The sequence below is a fragment of the Vicugna pacos genome, chromosome 10 (assembly GCF_048564905.1).
Source record: "Vicugna pacos chromosome 10, VicPac4, whole genome shotgun sequence".
Classification (NCBI taxonomy): Eukaryota; Metazoa; Chordata; class Mammalia; order Artiodactyla; family Camelidae; genus Vicugna; species Vicugna pacos.
In genome coordinates, this window is record NC_132996.1 from 48,192,601 (window position 1) to 48,216,445 (window position 23,845).

Sequence of the window (23,845 nt, forward strand, 5' to 3'; positions counted from 1 at the left end):
GACTTGTTCATATGTTCATCTAAATAAGCACCCCCTAAAGCCAAAGCATGCCCCAAAGCCATCAGTGTCTTCCCTCCCTATCAGTAATGATAGCTAATACAGAAAGCATAGGACAAGAAGGCTCCAATGGTTTCTAATCTTCCAAGAGAGTAATTCAAAAGAACAGAGATATATGTAATAGCACATTTTTTGGTTTACTAAGAATATGATACTTACTTATAGATCGAGAGGCACCCTGAGAGAGTGAGGAAAAAATCCTGCACGTTGACTTAGAAGACCTGGGCAGGAGGGCTGGCTTTCCCCGTGATCTCCTGGCTGTGTGACTTTTACCAACTGTGACTTTTATACTGGGTGTGTAACATCAGCGTTTCTGGAACTGAGCTTCATCAACCTCTAAAGGAAGAAGTTATACAACAGAATTGTTGGATACTTTTCTTTTTCTTATATTTTATGACTTTAAGTGTTGTTGCATTACAGAATGTTTCTGCTTTTTCTTTACACCATTTGAGTCATTCTCAGACATAAGCAAAATGGTTGAAGCCTTCCCTGTCATCATCAGCCTCTTTCGTTGCTGCAGTGACACACTGTGGACACTCAAATGAATCTTAATTGAAACGTTAATGATTGGGATGGCAATGGAGAGCCCTGTGGTTTTAACTTGGGCCAAATTCTCTCCTGGCTTTATGGCTAGAATTTTGAGTAGCAGCTGTGAACAGATCTGCATTTCCTTCCCCACGCCACCCCCACAACAGTCTGAAATCTTTGCTTCAAATGAGAAAAATCAGAAGCAGCTAAAAATGCACTTTCAATCTGTCTTACTGTCCAGCTATTAGTTAAATTCCCTATATCACATTTCTTTAAATCAACCAACTCTTAAATATTTTTGCAAGGAAGGAGGGTACAAAGTAGTGAGAGAAGTCTGGAGATACAGTTTCAGATAACTCCATTTCTCAGTTTGATATCCATCCTTTAAGACTGAAATACAGCATGTCTGGAATGAGAGGACATGTGTGAGCTGATCACTCCAGCATTTCCAGATATAACTGGTGGTCTATAAATAGTAGCAAAAACAATTATAGGTACCAACTATTGAGAGCTTTCTTGTGGCAGACAGGTATATATTTCATATATATGAAGGAGATCTTTATATATATAAACACACATATAAAGTGATATTGTGATCTACAATAAGAAATTTATATATGGCCTCAGTCCCCTTTCCTGGCACAGAGCTCCTAAAATCCTTAGAATTTCCTAATTGATAAGAGTGATGAACAAGCTCCTTAGAACAACACTAGAGTTTATGTTAATGAGGGGACATTGGAAAGCCCCAAAGGATAGGGGTGGTTGTCAGGGGAACCAACCATGCGGTTAGAGGGTTGGAACTTTAAGCCTTCGGCTACCTCTGGGAGAGGAATGGAGCTGGAGATTGAGTTCTATCGCCAATGGCTACTGATTTAATCAACGGTGCTTCCTTAGCTTCCCAGGCTGGTGAACACACATAAGGTTCTGGGAGAGTGTTGTGCTCCAGAGAGGGCCTAGAAGGCTCTGCCATTGTGTCTACCTGCCTTGCCCTACGTATCTCTTCCATCTGGCTGTTCCTGACCAATATCCTTTTCTAATTAACTGGTAATCTGGTAAGATGTTTTCCTGGGTTCTGTGAGCTGCTCTAGCAAATTAATGGAACCAGGGGAACATGGGAACCTCAGATTTACAGCCAGTGGGTCAGAAGCACAGGTAACAATTTGGACTTATGATTGATATCTGAAGTGGGGAGGGGGCAGTCTTGCGGGACTGAACCCTTACCATGTGGGTCTGACACTTGTTGAACACAAGTTCACATGCCCGACACACAGTGAGGCCAAACAAACCGAACGTCAGAGTTTGGAGTAGAGAAAGGTTTACTGCAAGCAGAATGAGCAAAATGGGCGGCTCACAATTAAAAACCCCAAACTCTATGATGGTTTTTGGGGAAAAGTTTTCACAGGCAAAATTTGGGGTGAGGGCTGCAGGGTGTGTGACTTTCTTCTGACTGGTTGGTGGTGAGGTAACAGGGCAGCGTTCCAGGACTCTCCTGCTCAGCCTGAAGTTACCATCCTCCACCTAGATGGGGGCCTTAGTTCCAGTAGAACTCAAAGAGCTATTGTTATACATGTTTCCTGAGGAATAGTGCAGGAACCAGGACCCTGCCCCGTTCCTGCACTATTGTTTCTTGATGGCTCCTCCTTTGTTTCTGCATTCCCTTACCATCCTAGTTAGAAACTGAACCTGCCCTTTGGAACTTGGGGGGAGTCTAGGAGGCCAAACTTTTTTATGAACAAGAAACGGGACACTAAAAGGCTTTTGTACCCAGAAGGGCCCCATAGGGTCCTGCTCAGTTTCACTATCTCCAGGGAGATAGTGTCAGAATTACCAATTGAGGTAAATTGTAGGACAATCAGCTGGTGTTGAGGAATTGTTTCGTGTATGAAAAATCCACACATCTGGTGTCAGAAGTAGAGAAGTATATAGTGTAAAGAAAAACCCATAGGAAGAAGTATTTTTTTTCCTTAGACAGATTTATACATATAACATCACATATACATAAAATACTACATATATAGAACACCATATATGTATATATATTAAAAATACCATATATATGTGTATATGTGTGTGTGTGTGTATAGAACTATAAAAGATTAGGAAGCAGAAACCTCAACTGAATGCAGTTGGGAGACTAGAAGAGGGGAGTTCTCACACCCTGTGCTGACAGCAGAGCCCAACAGAAAGAAAGATTTCTTTTCTGGCAAGGACTCAGCCGATGAATAGCCATGGAATCCTTGTTTACTGTAGCCCTCCCAGCTTCCCTTCCTCTCTATAACAGCATTGCCTACCCTTGCTGTTCAGGGACTTGCATGTTGGCTTCCATGGTTGCAGAACCCAAACTGCACTTCTCTCCTGACCCTGAATAAACCCATCTTCACTGGAGAAACATCTAGCAGTCTATTTGTCTCAAGTCAACAATATCATAGAGGTATACACACACACAGATAATACCATAGAGGTATACGTACACAGGTTTGAATTGCCTGGCTCACTTATCCATGGATTAGTTTCAATAGTAAATGTTGTGGGCCACAACGGGGCTGCCAATTGGTGACATGGTGACACATGGCTTGGTAAAAGAATTTACCAGAGATAAAGTCTGGAAATAGGAGTTTATTAGGCTTACACTGCCATAGACAACAGCGGGCCACACAGACAAGAGATGCCTGTGTGAGCCCCGAGGGCCAGTTGTTGGGGTCTTTTGTAAGGTTGGTCTCAAGGTGCCTAACTGCCTTGTGCACAAGTCTCTGATTGGCTGTAGGTGAGGTAAGAGGTTTAGGGTCTCTGAAAGGCAGTGGCGTTTGATAAGGTGGGCTGAAACAAGCCATCCTGAGCTATTGTGAGCTTAGGCATTACCTAGGGCTATAAGTTTGTTAGTGGAAACACACCCAGTAAATAATGTACTTTTATCTGTTGAGGGATCACAGGCAGACAGACATCTGAGAGCCCAGAAATGGGGTCCTTGGACTTTTGTCCTTGGATCATTTGGCCCAACAGTAAATACTACAGCACCACACACAATCTACGGTTGGTTGAATCCGTGGATACAAAGTCATGGATATGAAGGGCCGACTACATACACTATTAAAAAGAAAACCATATAAAACCCATAATACCAAACCTAGATTTAATACCTGATCTAACTGCAGTTTTGACATTCTGCAGAAATATAATCTTACTCAATCAGTTTGGAATTTTCTGGTCAGCACCATAGAGGTTATCTGTCACAAAGGCCCTCTCCATCTCCCTCAGAGGAAGAGGCAATCTGCATGATAAAATCCTTGCCATTATCACCCACCTCCCAAGTCCAAGTATAAAAATAATACTTTCTTTTCTTTTGCAAATAGCTCCCTTGCCCCATCCTTCCTCCTACAAAAATCTTTCAATTTGTACCACTCCTTGGAGGGCCCTTCTAGTTGCTAGAAGGGATGCTGTCAATTCATGAATCCTTGAAAAAAGCCAATTAGATCTTTAAACTGGATCTAATTTTAGGAGTTGTACAAAATGAAAGACCTTTATAGGCAGAAGGGAGCAAGAACAGGGAAGTCATGCTAGGCAGCTGCTGCCTGGTCAAAGCAAGGATATTTTCCTCGTCTGGAGCAAAGGGGAAGTCTTGGAGCCTGGCTAGGTAATTTGCGCTGAGTATGCAAGCACTGATAGGTTGACCTCGGCCTTCTTGGGAGAGCCAAGAATAGAAACTTTATTAAAGTTTTGGTTTGCTGACATGGGGCTTAGCACGACCAATTCCACCTTGGGCCAAGGCTTGTAGTTTAACATATTATGTATTATACATATACATATACACACAAAATATGTGTATATGCTTGCTACACATACTTATTCCCTACAACAACCGTATAAGGCAGATGATATTATTTCTATTTTATAGACAAGGATTTGAAGCTCAGAGAATTACAGTAAATAACAGAGGTTATTCCACTAATAAGTGACTGATCTAGGATTTGAACCAGGCATCCAGTTCCAGAGCCCATATAGAGTTTTGTTTTTTGCCCTGAGTTGACACACAGAAGCAACTTAGTGTTAGGAAACAATTAATTACACAACCTCCAGAGTAAAATGAAAACCAAAAATAACAGCTGATAATTCCAAGTTCTGGTGAACATGTTTAGGAGTGTAAATTGGAGCTGGAAGGACTGTAAATAGATGCAACCACTTTGCACAACTCCTTGTCAGTATCTGCTCAAACTGAACACACACACTGCCTACGATCCAACATTTCCACTATCCACTACGTATCCACACGCACTACATACATTCACACAAAGTGTGAACATACGTTAACCAAAAGATGTTCACAGCAGCATTTTTTGTAAAAAGAGAAGTGAAATCAACTGAATGTCTATCAACAGTGAAATGGATAAAATGAAATGTTCTCACCTTCATGTCAGATCAATACAATTCAGCAATGGCAAAGAACTACACTGCACACAACACGAATGGATTTCAGACATAATGTGGAGCACAAGAAATTAGACACAAAATTGAATATTTAGCTCAACTCCAAATGTCAAAAACAGGCAAAAATAGTCTGTGGTAGAAGAAGTGTGAATGGGGGTTACCTCTGGTGACAGGTGACAATAACTAGGGGGCAACATAAAGGCAGTTTCAGGGCTATTGGTCATTTGTTGACCAGAGTGGTGGTTATATGGATACAATAATTCATCAAGCTATTGACTTAAGGCTTGTGTTCTTCTCTATGATATGTTAAAATTCAACGTGAAAGCTTACGGAAAAAGAAGAGAAGGAGAAAGCAGTTACTAAGAATCCATCTGCTTTCATTTCCCATATCCCCTTGAGAGCGCCAAGCCATCTCATCCCAAACTTGGGACCCATTTTCTGCTAATCCTTCGTGTTTCCCTAATTCTTGGTTCTTTAGCACATGACCTTCTTTCTCACATATATATCTAATCAGTTACAAATTCTAACTAAATCTGCTTGCTTAACTTCTGTCTTCTCTATGCTTTCTTAATTCCCTTAGTTCTGGGTTTCTCAGTCTTGGCACTATCGAAATTTTGAACCAGGTAGTTCCTTGTTGTGAGGGGTTCTCTTGTGCACTATAGGATGTTTAGCAGTTTCCCGGTCCTCACCCTACTAGATATCAGTAGCATCCTCTAGCTGGAATTAACAACAGTGTCTCCAGACACTACCAAATGTCTTTGGAGTAGGGGCATCAGCTCTCACTCCACAGAGCCACAGCCTTAGTTGACTGACATCTTCATTATTTAATGACTTGCATTCGGGCAAGAGATTCCACCTGGCCTTCCTGCCCAGGACTGCACCTCTTCTCTATTCTCCACACTCCTTACAGTTTTACAGTTTTCTCCAGGATAAAATCTAGTGTCTCTAAAACAGCATAAAAAGGGCATTATCTTTCCTCTACTTATATCTCTAGCTTCCCACCCCAGCTATAGTGAACTCCTTGCAGTTTCTTGAAGGATGGATGGAAGTCAGAAGTGTTAGTCAGAAGAAGTGTTAAGTACACTAACAGCTTATGAGATAAATGCAAAACTCCTAGGATGTTTTATATATAGAATATGAGTAAGCATGTACTTTGTGAAACACAGACAGAATTGTGTTAAATATGCCTGGTAAGTTAGTAAACTATAAAGCATACCAAAGCTAAAATAAATCAAAAAATGTGATGGAACAGAGGGTCATTTATAGTCAAAAAGGGATGGAAGAACTAAGATATGAATAATTATGCCATCTCTGGGCTAAAAGCTATGTCACTCTTAAATCAGCCATCCATACGTGACACCTACTAAAGTCTCACTCAATATTCTCGCCAAGAAATGCAAAAAAACTCATGTCTGTTTATTGAGCTAATTAGTAAGACCTGGTTGCGGCCAGGCATGTTTCCCGGCGTCTATTCAAGAAAGCAGGTGTGTGCCATTGGCCCAAAGCACTTTCCACCTGTGGGTCTCCTTGCTGTAGTCTCAGCGCTAGTCCTCATAAGCATACCATCTGTGGAAAAAGCTGTTGTGGCAGACAGAACACATGAGCACCATGTAACTCACTACTCAGGTGATGGTGCCCTTCCACTTGCTTGCATCCTAGCCTAAATGTGTCAACCTACTCCAACTCTTTCCCCTTGCTTCTCGCTGGATATTTACATTGATTCAGTAAACCATGTTATTCAGGCACCTGAATTTGGTCCGGGAGCCTTCTGTTTCACTACTTCTAGGACAGACTGCCTAACAGCTTACTTGGAGGCCACCACTGCATCAGGTTAGTTTTCCACATGACAGTTCAATTCAGGTTTTAATCTCTTTCCAGGATGTCTCTGCTTTAGTACCTCTCATTTTACCCTGTTCATATCCTTGAGTCTCTAGGATGGCATTTATCACACAACACTGTGGTTAACTGTTCATTCCTGTTTCTCTCGCTAGTCTGAGAGCTCTTTGAAAGCAGGAACAAGTTTGTTTTTGTTTTTGTGTTTTTCTGTCATTATAACTTAGCAAAGTACCAGCCACAAAGTAACTACTAGAACTACTGAGTATCACATCTTGCAGACAGTTGAGAGAATTACACACTGTTCCTGCCTTTCTCCCATTCGTCATTTCTAAAAATTGGTGTAATTTAGTGAGTGGCAAAACCCTGCCTGGTTGCAAAGCAACATGGAGGTGTTACAAAGGACGATAGGTTCGTTGAGAAAAACAACTTAAGGTAGCTGCTTACAGCATTACTAGTAAGCTTGGGCTTTGGTGGACCTTACTTTATTTCCCTGCCTCACATTTTTCTCTTGGCTGGTTAAAAAAAAAAAACACAATAGTTTGGGAGGAGAGGGATTTCCCCCTTACCTCCACCTGAAACTGGTTGAAGGCTGAGACCCTTCCGTTTAAGGGATTTTGAGCTCGCAACGATTCTAGATGAATAAAATCTACTTTGAAAAATTAATGCATTCCTAAACTGGGACAGACAATAGGGATACAAGATACAGGGTTTGGCTTCCCCTCAGAAAATTCACAAGCACCTCCCTGGTGCCTACCTTTTACTCGAAGTAATAACCATAGCTATTTTTCTAGTCTATAATAAAGGAGATGTATTTTATAAAATATCTCGCTTTAAGGAATAAAATCAAATAAAATGTGAAACCTTAAATGAAAGGTCTCCTCTTGAAGTCCTTTTAACTCATTCACTTCTCCTTCAGGGATTAGGCGGGTCGGGGTGAAAAAATTTGGCGTCACGCACAGACGTAGAGATTGGAACACAATTCAAATTAGCCAAACCTGTGTCTTGTTAAGAGGCAGCCTCAGGGACCGCCCAATTACTTAACGTCCGAGAACAGACGGCAAAAGCAAACCAGCTTCTGAAGCAACCATTGCCTCACCTTGAATCATTCGCCAATTCACGCCGCCCCGCCCTTTCCGCCCCGGAGGCGGCCAGGCTCGGTTCCGCTCTAGGCTTCTCTCGGGGCCTCTCTTCATGGTAGCGCGGAGCCTCTCTAGCCTCGCCCGCCGCCCTCTCGGTGGTAGCGCGGGGAAGCGCTGAAAAGCCGGCGGCCCAAACCGCGCTGCGAGGCTGGAGTGCGGCCCGAACCACCCTCCCGGCGGAGGAGTGCCGACGCTAAGGTGGAGGGGGCCGGGGGGCGTGGAGACGGGTCCGGGGAGGTGGGGGTGCGGGTGACGGAGGGCGTCGAGTCCCTGAGGAGAGGGGGGCGAGCAGGCCGGACACATGAGGGGGGTTTTCAGCTGCTGGCCGGGGCCTCCTGCAGCCGGCCACCCTGAGCGTCCCCTCTCCCTCCGGGTCGTCTGCGGCCCGTAAGGCGAGGCCCAGCACGGTTTCTGCCGCATCTGTCGCCGCCGCGGGCTGTCGCCTCTCTTCGGGAGACCTGGAGCCCTCCAAACTTTGACTTAGGTTTGTTGCTTAGACGAGGGCTGTTGTGGCCTAGAACCGCGCCTCTGCTATTTGGTTTTTATTTTTTTAAATCGGAACCCTCCCAGCCCTAGCTGTTGAACTGAGGCCGGATGCTGGTAGTGGTCACTTTTCCATCCGCGTAGCATGAGCATGGTAGGTGCTCGTGTGACATTGCCGGTGGCTTGCAACATTCTGATACAGCCGGGAATTAGGGGTGTTATGTTGATGACCACAGGGTTGCGGGGGCAATAATTGTAGGATCCTGGGCACCTACTCGTATTAATTTGGGGAGATTCAGCCTTCTTGGTGTGAGATTCTGGCGATTTAGGAACCTGTATTCATTCGAAAGATGTCAAGTTTCTGCTAAGTGCCAATATTGTGCTAGAGAAACTGCAGCTGTAAACAGGACCCAGGTAATTCCTTGCCCTCACAGAGCTTAATAGGTAATGAAAGAAACTAACAAGAAAGCCTGTGATGAGTGCTGTGAAAAGGGAAGTTCTTGAAGTTACTCTTTCGCTTTGGGTGATACGGAAAATAGCACCATATAGCTACTGTCTTGCAATAGCTGAGAAGTAATAGAGTACGAGTTTCAAACACAGAGGAAGGACTTATTAATTTGAGTAAGGCACAGCAGAAAGGTGAAGACACTGACACTGTTTTGAAGGAGAAGTTAGGTTGACTGGCACAAATGGCCAAAGGCTTTCCAAGCAAAGAGGACAGTATAAAGGCTTAAAATGTAAAAGAACTTTTTAAGTAGTGTAGTTGGAGTATGAACAAGTAATGCCATGCTGAAGAGTCCAGACTTTGTTTTCTCGGAAGAGACACGTGTTTTCTACAGAATGGCTTATAGTTCGGTATCAGGGTCACTTACTCAGCACCTATAGTGTTAAATACTGTTGGACAATTTTGACCACATCCAGAATTAAGGTATGAAGAAAGCTTTGTTCATTCCTCTTGGTCTGGAAACATTCTCTCAGTTGTTGAAGTTCCTTTTCAGTTCTCTTTGGCCTTAAAGGACCTAAGGAATAGAAACAAATCACAAATGGAGTTTAGGGCCATGAAGAGTTTGCTAAATTGTTCCAGATATGATCTGAAAGTATACTGGATAAAGCATTAAAAAATCTGAGGGGAGTGCATTAGGTGAACCTAGAGGAAACCATTAGGACCTAAGTAAGAAAGCTTTATATAAAGTGAAATTGGGTTCTTTTCTTTTTTTTTTTTTTTTTAATTCATTCAGCAAGTGCTTGTGTGTCAAGTCAGGCACTGTGCTAGGATTTTAGGATTATTTTTTATTCTCTGAAAAACGCCATGGGTATTTTGATAGGAATTGCATTGAATCTGTAGATTACTTTGGGTAGTATGGATATTTTAACAATAACAATTTGTGGATACTTTATGGATGTTTATGGATAACAATTTATAGATATTCTAACGACTTATTCTTACAGTCCATGAGCACAGTATCTCTTTGTGTTATCTTCAGTGTCTTTCACCAGTGTCTTACAGTTTTCGAAGTATAACTCTTTCACCTCCTTGGTTAAATTTTTTCTAGGTGTTTTATTCTTTTTAAGGCAATTGTAAGTGATGTCGTCTTAATTTCTCTTTCTGATTGTTAGTGTTTAGAAAATGCAAGAGATTTCTGTTTATTAATTTTGTGTCCTGCAACTTTACTGAATTTTTAAAATTAGTTCTAATAGTCTTTTGGTGAAGTCTTTAGGGTTCTCTCCATATAATATAATGTAACTGCGAGTAATGACAGTTCTACTTCTTCCTTCCAATTTGGATGTTTTTTATGTTTCTTGTCAGATTGCTGTGGCTGGGACTTCCAATACTATGTTAAATAAAACTGTCAAGAGTGGGCCTCCTTGACTTGTTCCTGATCTTAGGGGAAACGCTTTCCTTTCGGCTTTTCACCATTGAGTGTGATGTTAGCTGTGGGTTTGTTATGTTTGTTATGTTTATGGCCTTTATTATGTTGAGTTATGTTCCCTCTATACCCACTTTTTTGAAAGCTTTGATCATAAATGGATGTTACATTTTGTCAAAAGTTTTTTCTGCATCTATTTGAGATGATCATATGATTCTTACCCTTTGTTTTGTTAATGTGTATCACATTCATTGATTTGTGGATCTTGAACCATTTGTACATCCATGAAGTAAATCCCATGAGATCATGTTGTATGATCCTTTTAATGCTTCACTGAATTCATTTTGCAGATACTTTGTTGAGGATTTTTGCATCTGTGTTCATCACAGATATTGGCCTATAATTTTCTTTTCTTTCTTCCTATTTTTGGTAGTGTCTTTGTCTTGTTTGAGTATCAGGGTAATTCTGGCCTCATAGAATGCATTTGGTAGTGTTTCTTTCTCTTCACATTTTCTGGAATAATTTCAGAAGGATAGGTATTAACTTTTCTTTAAATGTATTAGAGAATACACATGTGGAGCCATCTGACCTTGGACTATTGTGAGGAGTTTTTAGATTACTGATTCAATCTTAGATTCTGTTTCTAGGAAACAGAACTCTGTCTTTTAGGTTGTCCAGTTTGTTAAGGTACAAATGTTTGTGGTAGCCTGTTATGATTGTATTTCTGTGATAGTGGTTGTGACTTCTCTTAAATTTCTGATTTTATTTTATTTGGGCCCTCTTTTTCTTGATGAGTCTGGCTAAAGGTTTATCAATTTCATTCTTTTTTTTTTTTTTTTCAAAGAACCAGCTCTTAGTTTCATTGATCTTTTCTATTGGTGGCTTTTTTTTTTTTTAAGTCTCTGGTTTATTTCCATTCTGATCTTTATTATTTTCTTCTTCCTACTGATTTTAGTCTTTGTTCTTTTTCTGGTTTCCTTAGGTGTCAAGTTAGATGGTTTGAGGTTTTTCTTGTGTCTTGAGGTGGACATGTATTTTCTTTGCATTCCCTCTTAGAACTGCTTTTGCTGGATCCCACAGATTTGGAAAATTGTGTTTCCATTTTCATTTGTCTCAAGGTATTTTTTAATTTCCTCTTTGATTTCATCATTGACCAATTGTTTAGTAGAATGTTGTTTAGCCTCCACATGTTTGTTTTTTCTAGTTTCTTTCTTGTAATTAATTTCTAGTTTTACACCACTGTGGTCGGAAAAGATGCTTGGTATGATTTCAGTCTTCTCAAATTTATTGAGACTTGTTCTGTGGCCTAACAGGTGATCTGACCTGGAGAATGTTCCATGTGTACTTGAAAACAATGTGTATTCTGTGGTTTTTGAATGGAATATTCTGTATATAGCTATTAACTTCATTGGTCTAACATGTCATTTGAGGCCAGTGTTTCCTAATTAATTTTTCTGTTTGGTGATCTCTCCATTGATGTAAGTGGGGGTATTAAAGTACCCTGATATTGTTGTATTAATGTCAGTTTCTCCCTTTATGTCTCAATATTTGCTCTATGCATTTCAGTTCTCATATATTGGGTACATGCATTTTTACAAATGTTATAGCCCCTTTTATGTAATGCCCTTCTAAGTCTTTTGTTACAGTCTTTATTTTTAAGTCAATTTTGTCTGATATGAGTATTGCTATTCCAGCTGACTTTTCTTTTTCATTTTCATGGAATATCTTTTTCCATCCTTTCATTTTCCGTTGGTGTGTGTCTTTAAATCTGAAGTGAGTCTCTTGTAGGCAGAATATAAATGAATGTTTTTAATCCATTCATCTACCCTATGTCTTCTGATTGGAGGTGTTAGTCCATTTACATTTAAAGTGATTATTGATAGGTATGTACTTATTGCTGCTTTTGCAATTCTTCTCTGTTCCTTTCTTCTCTTGGACTCTTCCCTTGTGGTTTGATGATTTTTTCAGTGTTATATTTGGGTTCCTTTCTTTGCATTTTGTGTATCTGTTGTGAGCGTGTGGTTTGTGTTGCCATGAAGTTTGTATATTTTGATCTATATTTATAGCAGTTTAATTTAAACTGATTCTTGCTCAAGTTTGAACACATTCTAAAAGCACTACATTTTTACTCCACGTTTTACATTTTTGACGTTATTTTTGGTGTCTTTTTATTTCGTGTGTCTTTTCACTAATTATTGTAATTATTGTTGATTTTGCTATTGTTTTTTAACTTTCATCCTTGTTTTTAAGAGGCTGATGCAATGCCTTTATATATTTCCCTTCACCAGTGAGGTTTTTTTTTCTATTTATTTCTGGTTATGGACTTTTATACTCCACTTAAAGAAGTTTTTTAACATTTCTTGTGAAGCTGGTTTAGTGGTGATGAGCTTCTTTCTGCTTGTCTGGGAAACTTTATCTCTCCTTCAGTTCTCAATGATAACTTTGCAGGGTAGAGTAATCTTCGTTGCAGGTTTTTCCTTGCACTGTAAGTATTATCATGATAAGTTTCTGCTGAAAAATCAGCTGCTTGTCTTATGGGAGTTTCCTTGTATGTGATTAGTTGTTTTTCCCTTTCTGTCTTTAAAATTCTCTTTATCTTTTAACTCTTGCCATTTTAACGTTTGCCGTTTTATATGGTATGTCTTGGTGTGAGTGTCTTCGGGTTCATATTGTTTGGGACTCTATACTTCTGGGACCTGAGTATCTGTTTCCTTCCACAGGTTAGGGAAGTTTTAAGCCATTATTTATTCAAATACATTTCTTCTTCTTTCTCTCATCTCCTTCTGGGACCCCTATAATGCAAATGTTAGTAAGTACTAGGTATAATGCTGGTCAGAGTGACTTGGCTATAGTAAACTCGTCCTTTCCTGTGTTTAAGTATGATTTTCCACAAAAAAGGGGGAGGGAAGTAAAGTCATTACTGTCACACAGATATAAAATTAGGAGCACGTGGTTTTTGTTTACCTTTTTTTACAAGGGGACTGATAAGGTGTTATAACCAGTTCAGATGACAGTCAAGAGAATAGACACATTTATTGATCAGGAATATTGAAATAAATAAGCAAATGTAGAGGCACAACTAGCTTCTTCCACAGTGGGCCAGGGGAGTCAGTTCTCTACCAGACAGAATATACAAGAAGAATACAGACAAGAATTGCTTTGCATTGCTGTCAGTTATCTACAGTTGTCAGTTGTAGAATAGCTATAGAATAGCTCGAAGGCAGTGAGAGACTCAGAGCTCTCATATAATCAGAATGTGAAACCCCCGAACACTGTGCTTTCAACAATGCAGTCTTCCATTGAAGCAGGTATTTTTCTCTATACCTATTTTTGTGAAATTTGCAACTCCCTTTCTTTTATAATCTTCCCTAAGTATCAGACTTCCTGGAAGGCATATACGTGTGTGTGTGTGTGTGTGTGTGTGTGTGTGTGTTCGTTCCTTATTCTTTTTTGATATGCTCCACAAGTATATAGAAGATGCTTGGTTAATGTTTTTTTAGTTGAATTATCCAAAGCAGTGCATCTCAAACTGTAATGTGCTTACATATCACCTGGGGATCCTTTTTTAAATGCACATTCTGATTCAGTGGGTGTGGGGCCCATAATGAGAGTCCTCTCTTCTATTAAATTCCCAGCTGATGCCAGTACTGGTTCATGAATAGTAAATAGTAATGTATTTCTATTAAGAAAGATATTAGATAATCATTTCTGGAGAACATAACAGGTAAAGGGAGCAACTTGAAGCTTCTGGACTGTCACTTCAAGAAAAAAATAAATATTAATTGTGGGCCACATTTCTAGAACACAGACCAAAATGAGCAAAAGAAACAGTTGTTAGAAAACAGGTCCAAGAAACTCTACAGCAGAGCTTTAGAGAAGGAGGACAGAAATGAGGACACTGAGAGACAGCAGGGGAGGAGCAACCAGAGGGTGTTAATTTTTAGAAGGCAGGCAGTAACCACTGAAGATGACTGCCTACAATTGTATACCCCTTGAGCTTTTTTGACTTTTCTTGAGCAGTGCTTCAATATACTGCCTAATAGTAGATCAGGAAGCTAATGTAAGACTTTAAGCATAAAACTGCATGGACACAAGTATATATACTTTCATCATGACAGTTTCACTCAAGTGAATGGTGTAAGTGTGCCATTGAGTTTTAAGCAGTGTTTAAAGAGTACTGCTTAAAACTGGTGTACTGCACCTGGTGCTTTGTCTTCTATTAGGGCATTTTAACTTTTAATTGAGCAGGTCCTATAATTTGTTCATAGGTAGTTCATCTTTCTTTCCGCAGCAAGTAAGGTGGAATATAATGTGAAGCTGACACCGAAGAACGATCTCTACTTACTGGAAGATGCAAAAATATAGATAGTAAATGAGGTTCCCAGATTTAGCAAATGAAAATACAGGTTGCCCAATTAAATTTGAATTTCAGATAATCAACAGATTACTTTTTAGTAATATTTAGGATATAATTAAAATAACTTGTGCATTGTCTAAAATTCAGATATAACTGAGCATCTTATTTGTCAACTCCAGTAGTAAATAATTATACTCTAACTATGACACCTGAGGGATGGCTTTTTAGAAAATAGTATAATGATGTAGCAGTGTAATTCCTTCAAGGGTTCCTTCAAAAATTACAGTACCCAGAAATGTGCCAAGAGTTCAGAATGGTTGCAACTATTTACCAGAAGGGGATGTTTTCAACGACTGATAGTGTCATGACTAACTTGTGGAAAAAACAAATTTAACTGTGTACTCTCCAACTAAGAATATAGGTTCATAGTAGCAGTTTAAGATTAATAAAAGAATTTATGCTATTGTGGAAAATGGCCAAGCAAATACTTACCAGAAAAAATTGATTTACTAGGAGTTAATCATATTTTCAGGTTTCCAAGAGAGTCAGATCACTTAGAAATAAGAATTTGACTTCACTGGCATAACTTAAGAGTCTACTGATAAACTCTTGTGAAATAAGTAATAATTTAGCCAAGACTAAATGAAAGTAAAGGAACAGGAGTTCCCAGTAGCCAAGGAAACAAAATTCTGTAATGGATAATAGTGTATTATTACTGTGGACAGATAGAATTTCTAGAATTTCAAAGCCACAAGATGATTTCTAATCAAATATGGTCAGGGTGCTGTCCAAGTCTTTGAATGCTAAGGAATAGTTTTATGTTAAAAAAAATTACATTATATATTAATGGCTACAAATTGGTGATAGTTACCTACAAATGTAAAGAATCTATGGCATTAATAAGACATTAAATGTTAGCAGTTTCTGTGATGTGCTAGGGGAATAGTTGATCAGTTTCCTTCTTTGTGTTGACAGTTAAGAAACGTCAGGCCAGATTTGTGTCCTTTATCTGCTGAGGTTTAATATGGCGTAATTTGGTAGTGGTGTTTTATAACCATATATCTGGCTTTTTCTTTTCCATTCCTTAATTTATCTTAACCCACTTTTCTGTTAAAAGAAATCTAATTATTTGTATTATACAAACCATTTTATCTGATGTGATGGGAACTATTCTTAGTTAAATTTTAAAAGTTGGTTAAAATGAATTTAAAAAGATAAATATGCTCTGTTTTAATCAGCTTTTAAAAATTTTAGGTTAAAATGTTCAAATAACTTAAACAATATTCTATTTTTTAACTTTTTAAATTTAGTATTTTAACTTAAAACATAGAAATGTGTATTTACTCACTATTTTTTGTTATATGAGGCCAGTCTTTGTATATGGTTTGGTCTGATTACAATTTCTCTCTGCAGGAAAATAAATCAGAAAGTATCTTAGCTTTCTATTTTTTTTCTTTTTTTTTTTTTTTTTTTTGGTGGCGCAAAGCTTGTGAAAACACTTGGAAAGTTGCAGGATCCTAGACTTTTCCAGTACCCTTCCACCACCCAGATTTCAGTGGTTCACATCTATTTTGAACAACAGTTTTCTCCTAGTGACTTGTATTTGTTAAATCTTAAGGATTCAACTTAAATTTTGTATTTGTTTTGAAAATTATTTAGTTATGAAAAATTTCAGATAGAAAATACACAAAATAGTGAAACACTTGCATGCATTCCACCAAGCCTTACTTCTGTAAATCTCTCTTAAAAGAATCCTCCCTCCTTAGAAGTATATATACTGCAGAGTTGGTGTGTTACTTTTATGTATATTTTAGCATATATTCATATTCTCATCCATGATGGGGTTTTGATTAGAATCAAACTGAATTTATGAATTCCTGGAGAATTGCCGTATTTATTGTCAAACTTCTCATGATTCATTTCTACAGTTATTTAGGATGTCTTTTTTTTTTTTTGTCTTTCTCCGTTTTAAGTCTTGCATATCTTTTGTAAGATTTATCTATTTTGTACGGTATCTTACAGTGTTTTTTGTTTCTAGCATCCTTGCTGAATTATCTTACTAGTTCTAATGGTTTGTTGAACCTCTTGTATTTTCAATGTAGATATTTATATCATTTGTGAGTAATATTTCTTGTTTCTTCCTTTTCAGTCCTTATACTTTTTAATATGATGTTAGATGGAAACTGATACAGTATTCTTGTGTAGTTTTAAAATTACAGGGAATGCTTCTCATGTTTTATGATTAAATATAATGTTTACTGTAGGCTTTGGGTAAATACCTTTCTATTGCCTTTCTTGCTAAAAGCATTTTCTTTCTATTATGCAGGCGTTGAATTTTATCAAATGGTTTTTGAGTTTCCCAGATAAAAAATTTGCAGTACAAATCTTGGCTCTTCAATGTTTTCTCTAGGGGGATCAGCATACAACCTACTAGAGAGAGATCTCTAGACAAAAATCCAAAAAAGAATGATGGATCCGTGTTCGGTGGGAGTCCAGCTTCGTACCACAAATGAGTGCCATAAAACCTACTATACTCGTCACACAGGTTTCAAGACTTTGCAAGAATTGTCATCAAATGACATGCTTTTACTTCAACTTAGAACTGGAATGACACTTTCTGGAAACAATACAATTTGCTTCCATCATGCAAAAATTTACATTGACAGATTTGAGGATTTGCAGAAGTCATGTTGTGACCCATTTAACATACACAAAAAACTAGCCAAAAAAAATTTGCATGTGATTGATTTAGATGATGCCACTTTTCTGAGTGCAAAATTTGGAAGACAGCTTGTACCTGGTTGGAAGCTTTGTCCAAAATGTACACAAATAATCAATGGAAGTGTGGATGTTGATTCTGAAGACCGGCAGAGAAGAAAAGCTGATTCAGATGTATGTATAGTCATTTTTTTCTGTTAAATATTACTTCTACAATGTGGGGTTTTGTTTAATTATGAGGAAATCATATTTACATTATTTATTACATTGGATGCTTGAACAGTGTGGGTTTGAACTATGCAAGTCCACTTATCTATGGATTTTTTCAGTAAATACATGTGGTACTACACAATATGTGGTTGATTGAATCCAAGGATACAGAGGTTCAACTCTGAGACTTGAGCATCTGAGCATTTTGGTATCCACAATGATCAGATCTTGCAACCAATCCCTTAGGGATACCAGGGGACGGCTGTATGTTAATTAGCATTCAGTGAATATAAAGTTGAAAATATAAATATGAAGGGAGGTGAAAATAGTGTTTCTAAATATTTGCATAAACCCAAATTAGATGATAAGAAAATAGACTTGGGTAAGGAATAACATAATATGCCCAGGATTCTCAAGCTGTAACTCCTAGTGCTAAGACATTAGGGGTGGCTTTTAGAACATTCTAGCAAAGCCAGGACTTAACTGTCTTAGCTTATTTTGTGATACCAAAGTAACTCAGTGGGATATGCCAGCAAGCAACGGTCTGAAATGTAGCAGAACGAATTCCCCTTTTTATGAAGAACTTAAAAATTACTACTTTAAAAGGAATTTCAGAAGTGACTTGAAGAAATTGTTTCTTATTTCAACCATTCTTTCTCCTTTGACACTCTCCCATTGTTGTTTGGGTTTATAAGATACTTGTGAACTTCCTTTGCTTCTAGCTCTGAATTCTTACTTGGTAAGGTTAAGGCTAATTTTAGGACTTCCTATGGTCAAAATGCATATATTTCACATTGTAAGTATTTCATATTTTATAACTCTTCCTTATTCACATGCCTACATTTAGAGTATTTATTCTGTATCAGAACAACTCAAGATTTCATAAAGCTATCTCTGATGTAGATCAAGGACAGGTATGTCAAAGGAGAACTTTTTTATATTTTCTATATATAACCAATTTATAATTCTTGCTGCTGGGATATTTTACTCAGTTTTCTCCTTTTCATCATATTAGTAAACCAGATTAAAAGATAATTAAATTTTAGATTATATATAGCACTTTCCTTTTGTTATCCCCTCAAAGACATATCTCCAGGACCCAGTGTTATCTTGAAGTTCTTACTAGGTACTTACTGCTGTCACTTCAGATGTCTTCTCCACTTCATTTATCCATTGCCAACGTGGAATGTATCACACAAACCTTATCCTCCTCCCTGCCAGGTAACGAAATTAAACCTTTAACAAGCAAAATTTTTGTTTTATCAAAGCTTTTAAAAAAGATTATGATACTGTTACAGAACTTGAAACCACCTTACTTCTCTGCTTTTAAATATATATATGGAATATATATATGGTAGAGCCTTTTCTTAAGGATTCAAGATTATTACTAGGAACCTCTGCTCCGTGCCATTGGGTTGTACAGCAGTTTTTCTGCCTTTCCCCCAGCTTTTGCATTTTCACCATGCCTGTGCTCCTCTTCTCCTAATATGCCAGAGATTAAAGTTAGATAATGAAAATACTATAAATACATTAACCAGCAAACTTTGAATATGGCCCACGGCCATATAAACTTTGTTACACTTGGGCTCTAAAAAAGTCTTTTGTAATAAGTTCCAGACTCTTCCAGGTTAAGGAATAATCTGGGTTAATAATAAGTGAAATATTAATCTATTTATGGTCTAATATCAAGATTTGAGTTGATAATTTCTTTCCCTTTTTTCAGGGAAGAACTGCTAAAGCTTTGAGGTCATTACAATTTGCAAACCCAGGAAAGCAAACTGAATTTGCTCCAGAAACTGGTAAAAGAGAAAAAAGAAGGCTTACGAAAAATGCGCCTGCTGGTTCAGACAGGTAGCCCATGTGTTACTTATGGCATATGTTAACCTGCTACTTCAGATCTGTGTTGTTTTCCTATCTTTCTCTTAAGTTTTGAATTTTCTGGTTAGATATTTTAAATTCAGTTATCTGAAATTAGTAAAATCCTCTGAGGGCCTCATAAAATTAAGGCATCCCCTTCCACTCTAAAAATTTGTTGCTAAGAAAGTATCAGTGAAATGAGCAAGATAATATTTTTTGCACAAGAATTGAAATAATTTAAACATATCACTATAGGAGGCAGCTAAAAAATAAATTTTATGAGAATACGAGATTGTGTTTTTTTTAATGTCTGAAATAGAAGCATTATGGCACAGTCAACAAAATGAACAATAAAACTAAATTGTTTAGAATTTGACTTTTTAAATCAAGCATTTCTAAAATACAAATTGACAAAGAAATGTTAGTGTAGTCATTCAGAATTCTTTTCTGCATATGCCATTTATTCCATCTGCTAAGGTTTTCCAATGAGTCACGTTAAATGTTTTTAGGCCAGATTTGCTAGAGTTCATTAAAGAACAAGAAACAGATTAATTGCAGTATAAAAAATAGTTGGGTAGTACACTGTAATACAAATGAAACTATATTCAGAAAGCAGTAAAGAGATTGGTAGCTAAAAAAAAAAGTACCACTATTACCTAGCCTTTTTTTTGGGGGGGGGTAAGGAGAAAATAGTCTTTACATATGTTTATTTTTTGGACACAGTTCTTGTCCATTCCTTTGGATTTGTCTCAACACTTTAGAGCGAGGTATTTTCTCACATAGAGTTCATTAACTGCTAATTGTAGAGTTGCCTTGAGTCTGGTAAGCCATGTACCAATTTGGCAGGACTTCATCCCTAATTCAAAACATTTTAATCTCCTTAATTTTTTTTATTACCTTATTCTCAGTTAAACATTCATAAATAATATATATTTGTGCAGTGTAACTCACCTTGTGTTTCATTTTACAGACAAGTGATCCCAGCAAAGAGTAAGGTCTATGATAGCCAGGGCCTCCTGATTTTCAGTGGAATGGACCTCTGTGACTGCCTGGATGAAGACTGCTTAGGGTGTTTCTATGCTTGTCCTGCCTGTGGTTCTACCAAATGTGGAGCCGAATGCCGCTGTGACCGCAAGTGGCTGTATGAGCAAATTGAAATTGAAGGAGGAGAAATAATTCACAACAAACATGCTGGATAATTTGTGGTATCAAATTATAGGATCTTTAAAGGTCCATTCTCTAGTTCTAGAATTCTGTCATTTTTAAGATGCATTTTAAAGTTGATTGCCAAATGACAAAAATTTGAAAACCATCTCAGCATACACTCAACGTGCACTGAACAGTTGCTTTCAAGGTGCTTTAAGATTCGTTATTTGATGTAAATTTAGATGGGCTGTTTATTACTCAGCAGTCAGCTTTAAGCCCGTCTGGGTCAGTATAAATAAGCAGGGTGTAGGGAGTCCTCCATTAGCACAATTCACAATTCCCATGTCCACAAATTTCAATGACAATGAATTAGTTAAATAAACCAGTCCCCTAACAGCACAGTTCAAATTTCAGTTGCCATGGTATGTTAACTGAGTAGTTTCGTAAAGTACACACTTCCCTGCTAGCTCTTAAGTCCACAGATCACTATGTGAGTAACGTGCTTCGTGATCAGTAACCAGTAACGTTACTTCTCTCCAATTCTGCTCATGACTAGTGACTGCACATCTGTTACTCAGTTCCCTCACAGACAGCAAAGCCCTTAGTTGTGTTGTCTCCTTGTCCCCCCCGTGGCGTTTTTGACCAAATGGATAATCAGAAGAATTGGCCAGCAAAGATGAAAGTGCAGTGAAGAAATGAAAGTGCTGATGCTAGAAGTGAGATCTGAAATGAATGTAGTTGAAGTAGTGGAAAGATCACTGATCACAGGCATGCTAACCCTGCTGCTTTTCTGGAGCCTCTAGGTAGGCAGCTGGAGGAACTTAGAGAAGGCAGACTTACCGTAAACGAGGAAGGATGTGATGAAAAGGCTGAACGTGCCCCAGAGAAGGTGATGGTAACAAATCCCACATAAAAGGAAATTACAGAGCTACTTCAACATTGAAAGCACAAATAATAAAATGGGGGAAGCTAATCTAAACTTAAAGGACTATGACAGATTGCAATGGTATAGAAAAAAATGCTTGCCTGTTATCATGAGTTACTTAACAAAAAGGCGCAAGTATTGTCAAAGTACTCTTGATTAGTTTCTTAACAATGAAATAACTTTCTAATGTTTTAAATTACAGTGTACTAAGTACTTTTGTTTTTACAACTTTTTAATTTTCTTTTGCATTTATAACTGACAGTTTTTAATATTTTGACAGATTTTTCAAGATCACAGAACAATAATAATTATTTTCCCCATTAATTTAGATTGCTTTGAATGGCCATTTTTATGGTCCCACACTACTGTCCATGCAAGGCAAGAACTGCCTACAGGTGAGGACAGTGCCCACTTTAGGAAAAATTAATCAACACTATAAACCTTTTATTGTTTAGACCTTGCATTCTTGGTGAAAATTTGTTTTTGGTGGCAAAAATCTTATTCTGTGTATAAGAAGACATATATCTGTTTTAAGTTTAATAAGATGTTGACTAGGAGTAAAAGGACTAAAAACAGCTCCTTAACGAAGTAATATGAAGAAAGGTGGAGAAACACTGGTTGAGACAGAGTATAAACCATCTGGAAATGAATTTTTTTTTTTTTGGAAATGAATTCTTGATGTTGGTATTTGTGTGAGTACCCTTTTAAGGATGAGGGTGAATGATAACTTTCGCTGCTTTTTTTTTTTTTTTTAAAGACAGCTACCTGGCAGTCTGTCTAAAATCTTTTTATCATCTAGGGACATGGCCCCTAAACTAGGATTTTGTTTTGTTTTCCCTAAATATAGTACTTTAGTTTAATCACATGAGCTTTTAGCAATTTGAAATACTTTCCAATTTGATTGAATTAACCAATAGAGGTTTATTTGTACTCCTGTATACTTTTGGTATCTGTTTAAAATGACTGGTTTTACTTTGATGGAATGCCATCTTCAGCCATGGAATTAAATGTCATTTTTAAATTACAATTGTTCACTGACCTGGTTATTAGAAGTATAGTTTATCAATTCCTATCCATATGTTTCAACAGAGCACTGGCAAAAAGAATATTTTAGCTTTATATACTTAAAGTAGATGCTAGATTTTTTTTTCCTGAATTAAGGAAATATTTTATTATAGAGGATACAAATACAAGCTCCCACTTTTATCTGAACTTCTAGGTTATTAGACCTTCTTAGTTGCATTATTGCCATCATTTTTGTTTAGTACATTGCTTAAGCTCTTCATAGGGACAAATCAAAATCTTAAGACTTTTTTTGTTTTAAACAGGAACATATGTTCAACAAAATAAATGACCTTAAAATTCAAATTGTTATATCTCAGTATTCCTTTGTAGAATACTTGTTATTTTTCAGAGATGATAATAATTGTTTCAAGGGAGATTTTCTTGAACAATTTTGCAAATATTTGATCATTATGCCTGTTTAGGAGACCAAACTTTCAGTGAGCGTGCAAAATATTTACACAAAAAGGTAAATCGATTTAGAGTAGGCTGTAATAAAAGCTGTGTTTCAGAAAGATTACATCACCAGTCCACTTCCTGTTTCCTTAACGTAAAATTACAGAAATATAGAATACAATGAAATTGTCTAGATCCTTTTCATATTTTGCATAAGTATGATTCAAGGTGGCTGAATTATTTTAGAATGCTACTAATCTAAAAAGCAAAAATAAAAATTGTATAAACACACAACTTTGTATGTCGATCCTGGTTGAAAAGTTAAGGCCACAAACATTGGTCTTATACAATGGTACACTCACAAACGTTAGAGTAAAAAATGCATGCATATAATTGAATAAAATAACTGGCATCCCAGTGACCTTTTTCCCAATTGTCTTTTACAAGTATAAGAAAAGAGCTACTTACCTTTGGAATATTAATGTATGAGATTCTTCTATTTTTAAAATATTATGTCTAGTTCTGTGTAACAAGCTGTGCTACAACCTGCCAGTCTATTCTAAAACTGCTTTCCTGGCATGGATTCAACTAAGTAATTTTTAACAGATGTATTTTGAAACATGTACATATATACACATACATACAGTGTGATTTATTAATTCAGAGAATATAACTTATAGTAAGTTCTAGCATGGTTCTTAACTTTATAGAGGTCAAAGATCCCTGGTAAGAAGCTGATGAAAACTATGCACTATCTCTCCAGAAAAATGCATTCCAAGAGTTCACAAATATTCCATGTTCAGAGTCCCTGAACATGTGGTGCGTGGGTAATTGACTTTCC

General features: G+C 37.5%; 1 protein-coding gene and 1 long non-coding RNA gene across 4 annotated transcripts; one reads left to right on the plus strand and one right to left on the minus strand.

The window, feature by feature from the left end:
* The first annotated feature begins 1,591 nt into the window (after nucleotides 1-1,591).
* ARL14EP (ARF like GTPase 14 effector protein) lies at nucleotides 1,592-23,298 on the plus strand. 3 transcript variants are annotated; one of them, XM_072969706.1, is made up of 4 exons: nucleotides 1,592-1,637; nucleotides 17,101-17,582; nucleotides 19,342-19,469; nucleotides 20,446-23,298. In XM_072969706.1, exons 2-4 carry the CDS (start codon nucleotides 17,157-17,159, stop codon nucleotides 20,672-20,674), a joined length of 783 nt encoding a protein of 260 aa, XP_072825807.1. In that variant the 5' UTR covers nucleotides 1,592-1,637; nucleotides 17,101-17,156; the 3' UTR covers nucleotides 20,675-23,298. The 3 variants fall into 3 exon arrangements, with proteins under 3 accessions (XP_072825807.1, XP_006198409.1, XP_072825808.1); XM_006198347.4 differs by lacking the exon at nucleotides 1,592-1,637 and adding an exon at nucleotides 8,024-8,180; XM_072969707.1 differs by lacking the exon at nucleotides 1,592-1,637 and adding an exon at nucleotides 18,767-18,839 and having other exon boundaries at nucleotides 17,470-17,582.
* Nucleotides 9,196-15,305, minus strand: LOC140698755 (uncharacterized). Its single transcript, XR_012076649.1, has 2 exons — nucleotides 15,183-15,305; nucleotides 9,196-9,484 (listed from the first exon to the last, which is right to left on the minus strand). It is a non-coding gene; the product is annotated as an uncharacterized lncRNA (long non-coding RNA).
* Nucleotides 23,299-23,845: the final 547 nt, after the last annotated feature.